Here is a 17,998-nt window from a genome sequence, read left to right as displayed (position 1 = left end):
ACTGTCTGGCTAGTTATAGGGACTCCAGATACCCAGATTTTCCCATCATGTCCTCAAATGCTGTGTCTTCCCTCTTTTCTTTTCTTTTCTTTCTTTTTTTTTTTAGATTTATTTGTTTATTTATTTGACACAGAGACAGCTAGAGAGGGAACACAAGCAGGGGGAAGCGGCAAAGGGAGAGGGAGAAGCGGTCTCCCGGCTGAGCAGGAAGCCCGATGTGGGTAAAGTAAAGCTGCTTATCACAGTTGTTTGTCTGCGGGTCCATCCCAGGACCGTGGGATCATGACCTGAGCCGAAGGCAGATGCTTAACGACTGAGCCACCGAGGCACCCCTGTGTCCTCCCTCTTTGATGGTGGTTGTCTCCTAAGTGTATTCTTTGAAACCTGCAAGAGGGTTCAAGAGCTCCTTGTTCGGGTATTGGTCCTTTGGTGAGGTTAGGTCGTTGCTGAGCAGAGGACAAAGCTACAGAGGAAACAGAGCACCAGGGGACCTTTGTGCTCCCCAATAATGCCTCCTCTGAGATCAAGGCAGGGCCATGTTGGAGAGACCAGTGTCCCTCCCAGCATGTTTGATTGGGCCATTCTTCTTTGGTGGAACAAAAGCTCCTGATGCGCATGTCCGTGGCCTAGGTCCCTGCCATCCCCCAACACAAGTATCCACAGAGGCCTTGGGTATATGATGGAACTCACATCCTGAATGCCTGCCAAACAGTCCTGCTGGCCCTTAGGAAGCAAACTCAGAGGAATAACATTCCTGACCATTCATTGATTCATTGATTCATCCGAGATGCTGGGAGTACAACAGTGAACAACAGCAACAACAAAACCCCAATCCCTGCTCTTACAGAGTTTACATGCCAATGAAGAGGATGTTTTAACAATTATAACTGTTCCAGTGGTAGGACAAAGGCAGCAATAAAATAAATAAGGAAAATGAGGCAGTAATAAGTGCTCTGGTGACGAATGCCGGAAAGGGCGATAAATGGCACTGGGGAGAGGGAGGGAGTGTTGCACAATTTTAAATAAGGTGGTTGGGGAGGACTTCATTGGGAAGATACTGTTTGAGCAAAGACCTAAAAGGAGGTTGAGAAGCAAATTGTGTGGTTAAATGGGTGCCGCTTGTCCTGGGATGGGCAAAGGCCCTGAGGCCAGACCATGCCTGGTGAGGTCTAGGAAGGTCAAGCAGCTACTGTAGCTAAAGAGGTCCAGGTTCGGCAAGAAAATTAAGGCGTGTTCACGCAAGGCTTGGGAACATTGAAAGGTCACTGGGTTTTTACTTGGTGAAATGTGGCAGCATTAAAAGTCTTTGAGCAGAAAGATCTGATCAGACATTTTACCACATGGCATTGCTGTTAAGAACTGACTCTCAAGGGACGTGCACGGAAGTTGGGACCAGCTAAGGGACACCCCTGCAGTGTTGCAGGCAAGAAACCATGCTGGCTCAGACCAGGACCACAGCAGGGCAGGTGATGAGAAAAGTGGGTGGATTCTGGATGTGACTTGAAGATTTAGCTAACAGGATACCCTGCTGTGTTAGATGCGTGCATGAAAGAACAGGAGGAGTCCGATGACAGATTTTTGGAATTGACAGCAGGATGGATGAAAGTTGCCATGTCTGAGATAGGCAAGGGCTGCAGGAGAAGCAGGTTTGGAGAGAGGGTGGGGATGAGGGCAGAGGTGGGAGCTAAAGCCGGAAGACTGGATGAGACGGGAACTAAGTGTACAAGGACACAAGAGGTCCAAGGACATTTAACGGGCAAAGATAAGGAGGAACTGGCATAGGAGATTGAGAAAGAGCAGCCAGAGAAAAGGCAGCAGACCAGGTGAGTACAGTGTCCTAGAAGTCACCTGAAGGATATAAGTAAAGGAGGGAGTGAGCTGCTGGGTCTAGTGTAGCACCAAAGTCTTCGGCCGCCTGGGAAGGAGCAGCTTTGAAAAGTGGTGAGAGCAAAAACTTCATTAGACTGGGTTCAAGAGAGGGAATAAAGAGAAAACTTGGAGCAGTGAGACAAACAACTCTGATAAGCAGCTTTACTTTAAAGGAAAGAAGAAAAGTTGGATTATAGCTGAGGGCTAAGTGGAGTTGAGTTTTTTTTGCTTTTTTTTTTTTAAGATGGGTGAAATTATACCATGTTTATATGCCAGCAGGAAGGTCTAGTGGGAGGAACATGGGAAATGCAGGACAGAGAACTGCAGGACTGGCTTCCAGATGCACATGTGGAGTGGTTGACTCTGCTGAAGGGGATGGTTTATCGGTAGTCACAGGAGGGAGACCATGGTTGGGGTTCAGGTGCGGGTGGCGGGGGGCAAGGGGAGGCTGGATGAGACCCTGGAAGATCTCTTCTGACTTCTTCCACTAAGCTGTTGAACTAGGAAGCAAGGCTATGCTGGTTTGCAGATGAGATGGTGGGGAGGTTAGAGTAGAGAGGGGAGGTGGGAAAAGGAGAGGTCGTGGGTGAGGCTGCCAGGTAGCATTAAGGGTTTCCTGAAGACTGGTGCCCATGGACTTAAGGTATGACCAGTGTTTCCCCAGGCGTTTGATCTGCGCTGATGCAGATGTGGAGTATAGGGGGGGAAACAGACATAACTCTGCAGCCTTTCCAACACCTGTCCTATGGTGGGTGAGGGAGCATCTTCCTTGCCTTCCTGTGTCTAGTTAGGACAGAAGCCCCTTAGTTACCTGTGTCTGGGCGGGTCGTGACTCGCTGTCATGGGTGGGCAGGAAGAGTGAGGAAAACACTCCCATGAGCCAGGTGGGAGCCAAGAGTGGTATCCTACCTACAAGCGTCTTGAGTCCTGGAACAGGTCATTGCGACTTTGATGCAACATCTCTTCCTGGTCAAGAGCATCCTGTCAGCTGTGACCACCTGCCTCTTCAATCGCTTTATTTCAGTGTCTTCTCTGAAGTCACTCTGTGTGTGAGGCCTCCGTTATTACCTAATTGGTTTCTCATGAGATTGAGGCACCTGCCACTTGGCTCACTCTGTTTTTTTCCTCTCCTATATGATTTCAGGCTTGTGGTCGGCGGGTGTTCAGGATGCCGGTGTAAATGAACAGTGTGGCGACATCCTCACCAACAAACGGTTCATGCTGGACATGCTGTATGCCCATAACAGAAAGCCCACGGATGACGAGGAGAAGGGGGAGGGCGAGAGCGGGAGGACTGAGCCCAGTGCGGAGGCGGTGGCCAGCCTGGCTAGCAGGATATCCACCCTGCAGGCCAACTCTGTGGCCCAGGATGAGAGCGTCAGGAGGGTGGACGTTGGCTGTCTGGACAATCGGGGCAGTGTGAAAGCCTTCGCTGAGAAATTCAACAGCGGGGACCTAGGGAGAGGGTCCGTCTCCCCTGACCCCGAGCCTAATGACAAGGTCCCAGAGAAAGCATCCACACAGCCGAAGACAGAATCTGACTACATCTGGGACCAGCTCATGGCCAACCCGAGGGAGCTCAGAATCCAAGACATGGACTTCACCGACCTGGGGGAGGAGGATGATGTGGACGTCCTGGACGTGGACCTGGGTCCCAGGGAGGCCCCGGGGCCGCCGCCCCCACCCCCGCCCACCTTTCTGGGTTTGCCGCCCCCGCCCCCACCGCCCCTGCTGGACAGCGTGCCTCCCCCTCCAGTCCCTGGTAATTTATTGGCTCCTCCTCCAGTAGTCAACGCTCCTCAGGGCTTAGGGTGGCCCCAGGTCCCCCGGGGTCAGCCGGCATTCACCAAGAAAAAGAAGACCATCCGTCTCTTCTGGAATGAAGTGCGGCCGTTCGAGTGGCCATGTAAGAACAACCGGCGCTGCAGAGAATTCCTGTGGTCGAAACTGGAACCCATCAAGGTGGACACTTCCAGGCTGGAGCACCTGTTTGAGTCTAAATCTAAGGAACTGTCCGTCTCCAAGGTACCGCTAGCATCCCACATGCTTCTTGATTTGCAGAGTTCCTTTCCACTGTTGAGTAGGGCTGAGAGATCTGTTGTATTTAAAAATCCCTTCGTGCTGCTTTGGCTATGTGGTGGGGGGAGAAAAGGTGGTCGGTATAAAAATCTGACCTTTTAGAGATTAGTCTGTGCCCTACACTAGGGGTAAGATGCATGAGTACAGGACCCTTGGTTGGCTAACATGGACGGCAGCCTACAAACACCGTTAGGCAAAGTAGCTTTCAAAGAACCAAATAACCCAGAGGAAAAGATGGAACGATTCACCAGAGAACATTAGCATAGCCCAATCGTAGACGCTGACATTAACTGGAGGAAAGTCATCTTTTTTTTTCTTTAAATTTTTTTATTGTTATGTTAATCACCATACATTACATCATTAGTTTTTGATGTAGTGTTCCATGATTCATTGTTTGTGCATAACACCCAGTGCTCCACGCAGAACGTGCCCTCTTTAATACCCATCACCAGGCTAACCTAACCCATCCCCCCACCCCCCCTCCCCTCTAGAACCCTCAGTTTGTTTTTCAGAGTCCATCGTCTCTCATGGTTTGTCTCTCCCTCCGATTTACTCCCCTTCATTCTTCCCTGGAGGAAAGTCATCTTGCAAATTTATCAAACACATGGACTTTATCCATGGGTCTATTTACTCTTACCTTGATTGATTATAGTTGATGGTAGTGGTAATTGGAACCTCGGCTGTAAGCACACAGTAATTTAGAGTCTGCAAGACTTACCTGCAAGAACTTACCATAAATTAGTTTTAGCTCCATGTGTTGTTCCATTTATCAGCATTTTGGGTGAGTCTAAAGCTACCTGAGTTGGGCTTCCCGACCTGGCAGTCGAGTACCAATTCTGATTCACAAAGTATGTGCAGCATCCTCAGGACAAGAGTGTCCTTCAGACAAGGGGCCAGGTGACAGGGTCAGTGCCTGGTGGGGGGGGGCGGGAGTAGGGCTGCTCTTCCTGAGTTGACCTTCACCCTGGTGTCAGTTGCTGCCCAGTCTCAGCAAGGATGTGAATCTAAACTATTCCAGCCTCAGGAATCCCCCCGTGTCAGAATTAAAGCTTCCTCCTGCTTATAAATCCAGACAGCTAGGATCCAACACAGCAAATCATGTCCTGTCACTGCTGTCCTTCAGCTGTAAGTAGATCCCCCTTTTGTCCTCTCTAGGAAATGACATCAAGGAAAGTGAGGTTGGGCACCCGCTCTGTGTGTCTGTGTCCTGACTTTGCCAGGACTGGTGACATGTGGTGCTGAGCCACCCACATGCCCCCTTCGGTTCTTCCAGTGCAGCCCGGCATTTGGGAGAAGACAGGCCTGGCTGGTTAAAAGAGCAGTCTCAGGTGGCCCAGGGTTACCCAGGACCTGCCCTCCCTCACGCCACTCTCCAACCCACCGATCTAGTTGGCTGGTCTCCCTCAGCCACCACCTCCCAACGTGGGCTCATCTGGCTGGTGCGCCCTCTGGGCTTCCCCTGGTTGCTCAGCACCCATAGGTTGCTGGGCCTTGACTTGGGGGGAGGAAGACAGGGAGTATCGATTCGGCAGTGAAGTTACTTCTGACTTCATTTTTACAAAGGAAATAGCAAGATTAAAAGCTTCACTGAGAGAACCCAAAATGGGCAGTCCGCTTGCCTCCCTCCTTCTCGTGGCCCTACTCTGGTTGGTGACAAGGGTCTGGTTAGTGCCCTCTCAGTAGCCCGAAGTTCCATTCTTGCTTGAAGTAGGTGGTGACCTCATAAAATACTTCATTGCCTGGCTGAAGGACAAATGTTTGCCTAGTTTTTATAAGGTGAGAGCATAAGAGAAAAGTAATAGTGTATTGAAAAATTTACCAAATGGATTCAAGTATGTTCTTCAGTGGGACCCAGAAGGCCATACCTTTGTTCTTTGGGTGGGGCGGGCCGGGGCGGGGGGGGGCAATAAGACATGTGAGCAGGAACTAATTCACAAAAGTTACAAAAGGTGAAAATGCACATTAAGATTAAAATACATCACATTGGAGAGTTGAATCCCTTAAGTGTACGTTAGCAATGCAGATATAACCAATTTTACTTCTGTTTCTAATCCTTGACTGTGATTTTCATAAAACACAGCTGTAAACAGCCACTTCCGAATTCTGGCTCATGAGAAGTTTTTCATTAAACACAATAGCGAGCAACACAAATAAAACGGAATAGACTTCACAAGCCAGCACAGAGCAGAAGGAACTGGTTTTCGGTTTTGTCAGAAAACTTATAGCAGACCAGATTTCTGGAACATTCTTATGACCATCCAGGTCACCCCCAAAATAAAGATTCATGTTCCAGACCCAAGGCTGGGTGACCACTTAGTAGAAATAAGTCCAGAAAAATATGCTTTTGTATTTCCTTTCGAAATAGTTTTTGAAACTGGAGCTATGTTTCTCTCTCAGCAGGAAATATATATAGCTTTTTAGTAAGATGACTTTAATTATGTTTTGTGGAGAAAGGCAGAAATCCTGTGCTAAGTTTCATCATGTTGTATTTCTACTGCTGGTCTGAGGTGTGGCAAATCACAGAGGAAATCAGAGGAGTGACCCCAGAGAAAGATGTCAGGGCAGAAAGCCCCTGGAGGTAGGGGGAAAATATCCCTGTGGACCTGCCATCATCCTGAGGAGTCCCCAGGAAGTGGTCTTCAACCTGTGTGCCTAATCAAGAGTAGCAAAGTCCCTCCTGCTCCCAAAAGGCAGTTTTTAGATCCTAAGTTACAGACAGACTCAGACAGGTGTGAAGTGGAAGAGGAAACAGAAGGAAGGAATTGACTTGGTTTCCCCTTTTGGGGACTCAATCCTGTCTTACTCCCTTGGGCTCTTTAGGTTTATTATGGAGAGGGAGTTGCAAAATGGGTTTGGAGAAATTTTTTCAACTTTATTTACCCTGGCATTTCAAAGTATATCAGAAACAATTAGCAGTGACTTGTTAAGAAAATTCAGAGAATGAGGATTTATTTGGTCTGGGGTGAGCCCCAGCCTGGGTTATTTTTAAAAGCTCCCCAGGGACTCAACCAAAGTTGTGCACCACTGATTTAGAGTGAAAAATGAGGCACCACTGAGGAGGGCGTTGATCCCCTCCACCACCACTCTCCATGTTGGCTCCCCCACCACCTACCCTACTCCGTTTTATTCTCCCCCGAGAAGAGAGTCAAGTTTTCCTCCCCTGTATTCTAGTTCAGGACATACAGAAATGTTATTTTATTTAACATTGCCTTCAGAAAACTGAATTCTCTCTGGAAGTTCAAAACCCAGCATTGGAACTTAAGTGGGCCGACCATACATCTGGTGTACCCAGGTTGGCCCAGGTGTATGCCTATTGTCCCGGCATGATTATCAAGAGCACTCCCTTTCTCCCTCAGGGGTCTCCTGGTTAGGGTACTAGACACACTCCATTACCATGGGAAATGTAGCTGTTTTGCAGCGGGCCTCAGCTATAGAAGACTACTGCAGAAGAACTGGGAAATTAATACTTTTTTTCCTAAACTTCATGATAAGGCTAGCCTATTCTAGCAAGTTCCTCAGAGACTCCATTCCTAACTATGGGATTTTCAGTCTTTATTTAGACATCATTGGTGATGTTGCCTTAATGCTCACCCATGTGTATCGGTCTCCCTTGTTACAGGACTTAGGAAAATTCCACAGTTGTCACATCTTTATGACATCTGTATCGTGGCCTCATTGTCATTGTCACTTTCTCAAAAGGCAGTTTTGAAAATATCCTCTGGCGTCACTCTTCTGGCAGTTAGCAGGGAGTGAGGAGGGATGATTTATCATTGTAAAGCCTGTGCTTTGCTGAGCCAGACCCAGGGTCTGTGACAGCGATGCTGAGAAGCATTTTAGAGGTCATGCATTTCATGGGAGTGTTCTCCAGCTTAGGGCTGTTCATCTAATAAATCACATCCTGAGCACAGTTTCTACGTTCAGTCACAGCACCATCTGGGTCACAAGTTCTGTACACTGAATATCCACTCTTTAAAGGTTGCATCCTTTATTTCTAGTAAAATCAACCTTTAAAAATTCAAAGGAGTGACTCTTCATGGAAGCACCAGGAGACTGGAAACCAAGCCCTGTTTACCTGCCCAGATTGCATGCCTCCACACCTGTCCCCTTTCCCCCCACCCCCACACTTCTCATTTCATACTCACCCCTCGTGAGGAGTTTTCTGCCTTCACTGGAGCCCTACTCTGGACCTTGGTCCTCCCTACCGTGGTGTGCCACAGACAGAAGCCCCAGGTCTGTGTGGAGAGGAAGAGCCAGGTTTCCTGTTTTATTTCCAAGAGCCACACCCATGATGTGGTTGCGTGGTGTTAGCTGTGGCAGAATGTGTACCCGTGTCTTCAGGAGTCAGCTGCACCCAACCCCAGAGCCTCCCGTGCTGCTTTACCCCTGAGTGTGGAAAGACTGTTTCTCTGTAGCTGACAGCTTAGCTCCCTGTGCTGGGATGTGAGCTTGGCATTTGTTGGGCATGTCAGTCTCGTTGTAACATTGATTAAAAAAAAAACCAAAAACCTCCCTGTATTGTCTATAGCTGTTGGGACTTTATCCTACATCATTCATAAAAATGGCAGAACCGGTCCTCGTTACATCTTAGAATGGACAGGAGGACCCTGTTACTCTTTTTCTATTTTAAGAAATAATCTCTTATCCCTGCCTTTCGTTTCCTATTTTTAAATTGCATTCCTCTTGAAAGAACAATCCTGTCTCAAAAGCCTTTAGACTTACACAAAGTCTAAATCAGTGACTCTAATTGTGTAAGAGATTATTTAACGTCTATGACCCGTGTGCCCTTCTCCAGACCAAGGAGATCAGAATCTCAGAGGATAGAACCCAGGTGTCACTGATGTTTAGAAGTACCACCGAAGATTCTTTGTGTACCCACAGTTGTAAAGTGTTGGTGTAAACAGAACTACATTTTCTGGTTTTCCTTCAGAAAGTGTCAGTAGATTGATCAGGCCTGTTTCCTCCTCAGATACATGATGTTGAATTTCTCCCAGCTAGTGGTAGTGACTTAATGTTTACCCATCAGTCATGGAGGCAGCCATGGAAAAGGAGAATCTCCTGTACTTTCTCCAGAATATCCCTTTGTGTTAGTCCTGGAGACCAGTCTGTTAGCTTCGGAAGGGAATTTGGCATGTGGAAATCACCGTGATACTCTTCATTAAAAACATAAACCAAGATGTTCTCTACATTTATTTTTGGAAGATCATTAGTACCCCTGAAAGTGTACTCATTTTCTGGGATTCCATGTGCCTGGAGGTCTAGACTCTAATGAACACTTATGAGCTATTTTCAGTCATTCACAAAGCCCCATGCAATGTGCCATGTGCCCGGCAAGCAGCTCTGTGGGCTACATTGAGTATTGGGTCTCTACACTTGCCGCTAGAACTATCACTCTCCAGGGTGGGGACACTGATCTGATCTGACATTTCTGTTTGTAGAGGTGCATTTGATCAGTAAGCGTGGTAAATGCATTAGGCATGAAAAATATACATTGCTAGACCACATATTTCTAAAATGTCAATGGAGTAAAAACAATAAAAAGGAATCACTCTTGGTGTAATAAGTAAGAACTCATTATTAGAAAGCAGTATGTTCCAGGCATTGTCATAAGGACTTTACATGTATTAATCCCAGTAATATTATTCTGATTGTTCTGGCAAATACTTCTGTAGTGCCTACCGTGAGCCAGGCATTAGTCTCACTGCTTTACATCCATTGTCTCATTGATTCTCACAGCAAACCTTGTGAGATATGTACCAGAGAGGAAACTGAGGCACAGAGAGGTCCAGTGACTTGCCAAAGTCACACAGCCGTGAATGGTCAGATCCCAGCTGAAGCTCCCTTTCAGGGGTCCCAAGTCTGTCCATGTGGTCCTTGGATTCCATTTTGTTTCTACTGCTTTTTGATAAAAGGTCATCAGCCAAAGCTCTGTCCTCCACCTCAGTGAGTCTCAAGAACTCTCAGGGAGGAAAGGAGTGCTGGAAGGAGGCTCCTGAGGGCCCAGGCTCTGGGCACAGCCTGCTAGACTAGGGCTTGGTGGAAAGTGAAAACAGGAACAGCAGACTCGGGGGTAAGATAGTTGCCCCAACAACAGAGTGGTAGCGAGGCAGGGTGGGGAAACCACTGTGAAGCTGTATCTGAACATGCCACTTCTCCAAATATGTCCTGAAGTGTTCAGGGGAAAGGGGAAACTTCTTTCATGGGTCAGGGTACCCTGGGAAGAAGCCAGGCTCAGTTTTGCTTCCAGAGAGCCTGGTTAACCGGAACTCTTGAGCAGGACCAGGCAGCAATGCTTAGCGTCTAGGAGAGCACCACCTTTGAAACCCCAGCTATCAGGGATCCTCCAGCATGCCAATAGTTGCCTTTCCAGAAATACTGTCTCTGGGGAAATGTTTCAGCCTTGGATGCCATGTAGGGCTTTGGTTTGTTTTTGTTTCTGATTCGGCCAAGAATATTGCTAAGCAGGGGCGGGGGGGGGGCGCAGTGTAGATGGCCAAACTGGTAAGAGGAGAGGTTACCCTTCATGGAAAGGGATTCTGTCAAGGCGAGCCGAGATCTCTCAGAAGGGTCAGGAAGGAGGTCCCTAAAACAATTCAACTCCCTTTTTCCAAGCTATGCAAGAAGCCTGGAGGTCTAGCTTCCAGGAAGGCAGCAGTGAGCCCTTCCAGGAAGAAGCTTCAAATAGGCAGCACCCACGGCCACAAGGGTTAGAGGATTTTTGAGAAGCATAGAGAAGGTCATCAATTTAAGTGGTCATCGCTAGCTACTAAGGCTTGGGGAGAGCTGTGACCATTCCCTGCAGCCCCAGATTCGCCTAGTTGTCAGCTTCCCGGATTGGGGTCTGCTCTCTGGAACCAATCTGCTCTAAGACGCAGGGCCCTGCAAATAGGTACTCTGTCATAGGGCCATGTGAAGGACATCGTGAAGGTCACACTTGCTACTCTGGGGCTTTGACCACAGAAAGATAATTGAAAGCGATCAGACTCGATGACTGCTGATCCTGAGACATGGACATGTGCTTCCAGGCACAGAGAACTCTGGCTCACCCTTGAAGGTGCTTCTCTAGGTTATTGTGGGAGGGAAGGAGAGAGTTGGACATCCCCACATGACCCCTCCTTTGTCTCAGGCAGAACAGACCCTGGGGCACTTGCGTGCTCAGCAGCATCCAGTGGAGTCTGTTTTAATTATGAAGAACAACATTTAAAACACCTCTTGGATGAAATCCAGAGATTGAAAAGTTCAATTTCAGATATTTAATTCTTATTCTTTCCTTCACCAAGTGGGTTGAAGTGCTCTGAAAACGCATGGAGTCGTCTTTGGGGACAGCTCTCCCTGTCATTTCAGGATGCTCAGTGGCTTGCTGCTCCCTGACTCATAGGGAAGTGTGTGGGCGCGTCCACTGGTGTAAATTGAGTTCTGTTGGGAATGGGGACAAGGAAGTGTCAGGCTCAGAGCCGTCCCATAGGTGTCTGCAGGTTGTTTGCCGTAAGTGAATGCTGACCAGGGGCAGGGCGGTGGGTGGGGCTGAATTCTGAGTGGTGCTTCTCTCTCAAGCTGTTTGCCATGGGGCTGTGTCTCTCCAGAGGGGGCATCTTTTTCTCATTTGCACAAACGCTGGTTGGGCTGAGTCTGCCCAGGCATCTTTCCAGGCTCTTGGAGTGAGAGGGGCTATATAGATGAGGAGCTAAGGGCTAATGATGCCCAGGGAATCCCTGCCTTCCAGAAAATGCCTCCTGTCCTGGAGCCTGGCTGTGGGTATTGCCTCTCCTGCCTTGCCTGCTACTCTCCTCAAGTGGCACCATTCCTTGTGCTCACCGGATGTCTACCGTAGGGTCTCCAGGCCCCATGTCCTGGCATCCCTCTTCGTTGCCTCTACCCAGCCTTTCGCCAAACCTTTGCTCATTCCTTCTTCGCTTTCCACACACGAAAAAATACCTTAGATTTGAAAGCTGAATTTCAGGGTCTCCCAATACGCTTACTTGATTAAATACGTAGAAGATCCGTTTGCCCGGCAGAGTAGGGATGCTTCTACACCACATGTCCCTGGGCCTTCCAAACTGATCACACCCACAAGAATTGTTCCTCCTGGCCACCAGGCCCCAGAACAGCTGGGATGCTTTCAGTTCTTTTCTTCGTGAGGAAATTTTAATTTATTCCCAAACGCATATTTAAGGATTTAAAATAGAATTTTAGCAATTGAGTTTGGACGGACTTAGGAGGACGTAAGGAACCACAGCCCGTTTCTCCTTGCCAGCTTCCGGCCTCCAGGGTTACAGCAAGCCAGCTTCTCTAGAGGGCCCAGCCGCTCGCAGGCCCGGCCAGTCGAGAGGGCCTCCGCACAGCAGACCGACCAACAGCAGCCTCAGCCCCTCGGCTGGGCCCTGCGTGCCGCAGAACTGGAGCGGCTGCTCCTGATGTCCCCTGCCAATGGCCCCCAAGGCTCCAGCGTCATCCCTGGCCGTTCCCAGCAAAATAGACAAAGCCTCTTCTCTCTTTCGCTCCCCAGTTCCAGGCTCCATCCCAGACATTGTTTAGGGCCCATCTCCAGTGTCAGCCCCTCCGGACCCTGACCCCCTCCACCCCCCAGGTGAGGTAGTTACCCCGCCGCTGAGCCCTTTCCCACCGTCGTGCTGAATGGGTCTTTTCCTTCAGGAGATCCACTGTGCCTTACTCATCATTGTCATCCTGGGCTTGCTACATACGTGAACACAGTCATCCTCCCAGCTCTGTTTTGTCTCAAGAGAAACCTGAGCACGAACAGGGCGCTTGCTGAGCCGGATCTCTGCCACTTTTTCCCGCCATTAACTTTTGGAGAACTGAAGGGGAGAGTGGAGGGCCTTGTCATCTCGGCCCTGGCACTGGTTGGTTTTACCCCCTCACAGACGTGTTAGGCTCTGGTCACGTGCTAGCCCAGGGCTTGCCTCCCATGGAGCACCCAGGTCAGCAGGGAAGCCATATATACAAGGGCTCTGTGAGGACACCTGTCCCTCTCTTTGGCCCCTGTGCCCATTTCATCCCTCATTGGTCTTGAGCAGGTTCCCTTTGGTTTCCCCTTCCTCGGAAGGCCCCTCTTCACCTACCCAGTGGGCAGCCACCTGGGTGTCTAAGTGTGACAGGTGCTCTGTTGTTAGGGACAGAGGATGTTGAAATGGTGAGAGGAGCCTTGAGACAACGCAGCCGGGGATGCAGAGGAGCTGACTGGCCAACAATGGTGGATTCTCCTCATCGCTCTTGTCTTCTCAGCGTGTATACTGATGGTCTCCATCTCTGGGCTCATACCGCGTGCGCTGGGGCCAACCAAGGCACATTCCGACACCTTGCAGCCTGCAGGAAGGGAGTTCTGAGAGGTTTTAGTTTTGTTTCCACTGCTTCTATGGAAAAAAACAGGGGTTTTTTTTTTTCTTGCCAAATATCACATTTTTCCCAATTGAAGGAAAATCAATTTTATTTTGTAATGTGTCTGACTCGAGAAGTTCCATTGCTGACCCATGCTTGGCGGCTTCTCAGAGCTAATCCTTGATCTCTTTCTTCTGTGCTGAGCAGTAGCCAGTCCTTCCCTGAGCTGAATCGGGGCCATTTGTTTTCATCTCTAAATAAGTAGTGAGTTTGCTTTTAAATAATGAGACACAGAAAAGACCAAAGATGATGCATTAATCTTGGATTCTCCTTATTTTATCACCAAGAAAACTGCTGCAGATGGAAAAAGGCAGGAGGTCATCGTCCTAGACCCCAAGAGGAGCAATGCCATTAATATTGGCCTGACAGTGCTGCCCCCTCCGAGAACAATTAAGATAGCCATTTTGAATTTTGATGAATATGCCTTAAACAAAGAAGGAATTGAGGTAAGAGAAGCTCTATCAAGCATTATTTGTATTCTGTTAACGTGTCCCATATGTAAAGCATTACTGTGTCCAATATGACTTTCTCCACAGGGTGGCTTGCCATTTTTTCTGTTTCACCCAGACTCTGAATAGTGTTAATAATTCTCACATATTTTTTTTTAAGTTCTGGGTCGTGGGAGGAAGCCCCACTTGGCCTGTGAAGTTCAGTGAGCCTCACTCTCTGGTTCCGTTGCTGCCTGCCTTCTGACCACGCTCACCTACCTCAGCGTGAAAGAAGACAAGGATAACCTCCTGAGGGGGCTGGTGGGGTCTTCTTTCACGTCATTTCCCGCTGAACATGCTGGATGAACCATCTCGCGAGTAGGGCTTCCTGCGTGTGCTCACATCCCTGTGAATGACCTTGGGATGTGTAGAGCTAGCCTGTGGGTGATAAGCTGTGGGTGATAAGAACCCATACCACACGCCGTAGGCAACCGTTGATCTGAATGGCGGCAGTAAAGAGGGAGGGGTCACTGGCTGGGTCTGTAGGGCCTGCCGGGCTCAGTGCTCTTCCACCAGGCCCCGTTCTGCATCCACCATGGGTTGCTGCCTCTCTCTGGCGAGTTAAAGCTCCTCTTCTAGCAACGAAGAAAGAGGGAGTGGGGCAAGCGGCCCAGCATGGAGATTCCTCCCGAAGGGCAATGTAGCCTGGGGCTTGCTGGGTCACCATGGGGATGTGAGGACACTGCTTTGTGGCATTGGGTGACACTCCATCCTCCTGTTGGCAAGGAGCCAGGGATCCCTTTAAAGCCTTCCCATAGTCGGGGTTCATTCATGTGCAGGGTTATCTGAGGACTGGAGAGTGGACAGGACCAGTGAAGACTGGCTGCAGAGGGTAGAATGAGCCCCTGACAGAGAGGAAGGGCCCAGGACCATGGCACAAGGCTCATCCATGGCCCCAAGTGTGGGAAGGAGCAGTGGGGCCCATGGGGCCAAGTGGGTCTGAACCCAGCAGGGCGGGCATGCCTCTGTGCTTTGGAAAGAAGAGGCCCCCACAGGAAAAACTGTGCTCCTAGAGGTTTATACCAGATTAGTAGTGTCCCTTCAAAATCCACGTCTACCCACAAGGCAGTCCCTCTCTGGGGCCCCCAGAGAAGTGAGGGAAGGGCAGAGCGTTGGCTGGCCACTAGGCAGGTGAGAGCTGCCGACCTGGAAGAACCCAGTGCAACGTGTCTTTCATCTAGGGCGAACTACATGGTAGGCCCTAGCACACATTCCAGCCATCCTATTGACTTAGCAGTGTCCTTGGGAGATTGCAAAAGCTTCAGATTCATGCAAAGAGAGGCTTCGAATGCAGCCAGAGCCAGCCTGATGGAAGGGAAGAATGACATCTTCCCCTGTGAAAAATATTTCCCCTTCTTGTCATGAGAACTTGAAAGTCCGTCAGGAAAGATTGATTTCCTTTGGGTTTTGCCTTTGTTCTTTCCTGAAACGTAGCTCTCTAGGGGCAGGGAAAATTTCAGATACAATCAGTTACTTCGATTTTAGAAGAAGGCAAATTACTTGTTTTTTTCTGACTGGTTTCCAGCAAGGACCTCTTTGATCCAGGAAGGAGTAATGCCAGCAACAGTAGTGCCGCTGAGGGGTACGGGAGCAACAAGGCCCACTAAACGTGGCTTCCGTAGCTTTCTTCATGTGGGCCAGGCACAAGCCATGTGCTCTACACAGATACTCGTGAGGTACAACTATTGTGTTTCCCATCTTGAAGATGACGGGAGAGTCCCAGTGTCAGTCAGGGCCCAGGCTCTTGTGACAAAAAGAACAAGAGGGAATCTGAAAGGTTAGGGAGAAGACTCCTGAGGCCAGCAGTCTGCCTCACAGCGCCACCTACAGGGTGCCCCCGGAAGTAGCTGATGTGCGGAATGGTTATGGCGGGAGGACACAGCCGTAGAACCACCAGTGAACCCAACCTGAGCACTGTCAGGACACCCCCACTCACAACAGCACAGGGACTGGCACATTTTTTATCACAGTGTTTATCTAAACAGCATTTCTCAACCGTGTCACTACCAACATTCTGGATTGGACATTTCTTTGTTGCGGGAGCTGTTCTCTACGTTGTAGGATGGTTAGCAGCGTCCCTGGTGTCCACCCAAAGAGGCCAGTGGTACCACACCACTGGGGACAACCAAATATGTTTCCAGCTTTGTCAGATGTGCCCTGGGGGCAAAATCCCCCTGAGAATACCCGATCAGAAGGCTGCCCACGTGAATCCAGGGACCGTGTATATTTTTCTTTTCTTTTCTTTTCTTTTTTTTTTAAGATTTTGTTTATTTGAAAGAGAGAGAGAACACAAGTAGGGGGGGAGGGGAGAGGGGCAGAGGGAGAAGCAGACGCTCCGCTGAGTATGGAGTCCAACCAACTGGGACTCAGTCCCAGGACCTTGAGATCATGACCTGAGCCGAAGGCAGACGCTTAACCGACTGAGCCACCCAGGCACCCCAGGGACCATGTATATTTTTCAGTTCTGGTTAGTCATGCTGAGAAGAGTCCAGTGGAAACCAGACACGCTCATCTGTCACCTGCCCTCTCTGGCCGTTCTCACGGACCTGAGGGGGCATAGCTGCTCTAGATCCATGTCCTGAGCCACTACCCAGAATTTACTCTCTGGGCTTGTTGTTGTTCAAGAGCTAAGTCAGGACTGAGAAGAGATGGAAGGTGTATCCTTACAGATCTTTACTAATAAGATTTCCAGCTAATGCCCAAAGGGCCTTTTGCCAAACAAACTGTCTGCTTCTTGGGTGCAGGCACTGTAACATGGTACCACAGCTTAATAGGGCCATTTGAAACCTCTGTGTACCAAATGTGATTAGGATGTATTAAATTACATCCTGTGGCTTTGCCTAGCAACTCAGTGATATGTATCCAGCTTTGTCACGAAAACCTGAGAGAGTGGTTAGCTACTTCATTAAGGAAGTAATCTTTCATAAGAGTATTAAACTTTAGAGCACATTTTGGGGCCATCTCTAAATAGTATTCATGATATTTTCCCAAATGAAAGATGCCATCAGCTTATCATAAATGAAGTATGAAGGGTTTTCCTCTTTTCTGTAGCTTTTCTAATTTTTATCGTCCGTATCTACAGAGAACAGCACAATCGGATGGTCCCAAATGACACTGACCTTGGCTCACGTTGGCTGCCAGGCCTGCTAGTATCCTAGAAATGGAAAGTCCCTTTGGCCGAGTATACAAAACTATAGCACATTTTCAGGCCATTTGTGTGGTGCAACCCCCATCCGAGTGGGCGCTGGACACACAGATGAGCTTGGGTCTGGGAGCCACAGTGATGCAGCCGCGCCAGGGAACCAGAATGTCCCTGCAGCTGGGCGCCTTAGCCACGCTGGTGGTTTTGCCTTTCTGGCTGAATGGCCACAAATTGTGGAAATGGTGCTGGGAAAGGAGGAGCCGGCTCCTCGGTGGTTCTGCCTTGATTGACCCAGCCTACCTTCAGGCAAACCACGTCACCTGCAAATTCGATGCAACAATTTCTACCCCACATGCCTCACTGAGGAGTCACAAAAATGAAAGAAAATACGATCAAGACACCTTGAGAAGTAAAGGGAAAAAAATCCCTGCGTAAGAATAAGTGCATGAATAGAGAGCCATTGACTCATGAGGTTATGCAAGTTGTACACAAACCAGCCTCAGCTCTGAGTGCTCCAGCTTCCTGCTATTGTCACCAAAACCCCTGTGCTAGATTCTCACCCAGAGCTCTAGCCAGGTTCTGCTCAAAACTCATGGGGCAGAATAATTACTCGTGATAATCTTATCTGCAGGTGAATGAGATGGCCAAACCCAAAAGCATTTGGGTTCACAAAAAATGAGACATCTCCATTGTTCTCTGAACTACGATTTTCAGATAACCAAGCAAGTAGACTGAAAGCAATGCTGGTGGGACACCGTCTGGGCAAAAGCAAAAAAAGAAAACAAACACTTGAGATTATTACATAGTGGTTTTGTTTGATATCTTTTTCCCCATGAAACCAAATGGTGACCATAAAATCATCAGTAAATTCACAGACATGGTGGGAGAGCAAATTAAAGGCACCTCTTCCCACTCACCCCTTATCATCTGCTCCTGGAAAGAGAGGGCCATCAGCTCATTGAAGGTGGCTTCAACCCGCCATTCCCCCGTCTTATGGCTATTTTTATCGCCAGGGATGTGTAAAAAA

At 48.9% G+C, this 17,998-nt stretch overlaps 1 protein-coding gene across 7 annotated transcripts in view; it reads left to right on the top strand.

Annotated features, from left to right (window-relative positions):
• FHOD3 (formin homology 2 domain containing 3) overlaps positions 1-17,998 on the top strand; it is a 453,128-nt gene that overhangs the window by 392,008 nt on the left and 43,122 nt on the right. For all 7 annotated transcript variants that reach the window (XM_028098359.1, XM_028098361.1, XM_028098360.1 and 4 more), the window contains 2 exons: positions 3,014-3,894; positions 13,629-13,787. In XM_028098359.1, the coding sequence (XP_027954160.1) occupies positions 3,014-3,894; positions 13,629-13,787 (1,040 nt within the window). The remainder of the gene's footprint in view (positions 1-3,013; positions 3,895-13,628; positions 13,788-17,998) is intronic.

This window comes from Eumetopias jubatus, unplaced genomic scaffold, assembly GCF_037043125.1.
Source record: "Eumetopias jubatus isolate StellerSeaLion01/CBP00866 unplaced genomic scaffold, mEumJub1_p1.0 scaffold_16, whole genome shotgun sequence".
NCBI classification, from domain to species: Eukaryota; Metazoa; Chordata; class Mammalia; order Carnivora; family Otariidae; genus Eumetopias; species Eumetopias jubatus.
Note: the sequence above shows the minus strand (reverse complement) of the source record. Positions and strands in the feature narration are given on the sequence as shown.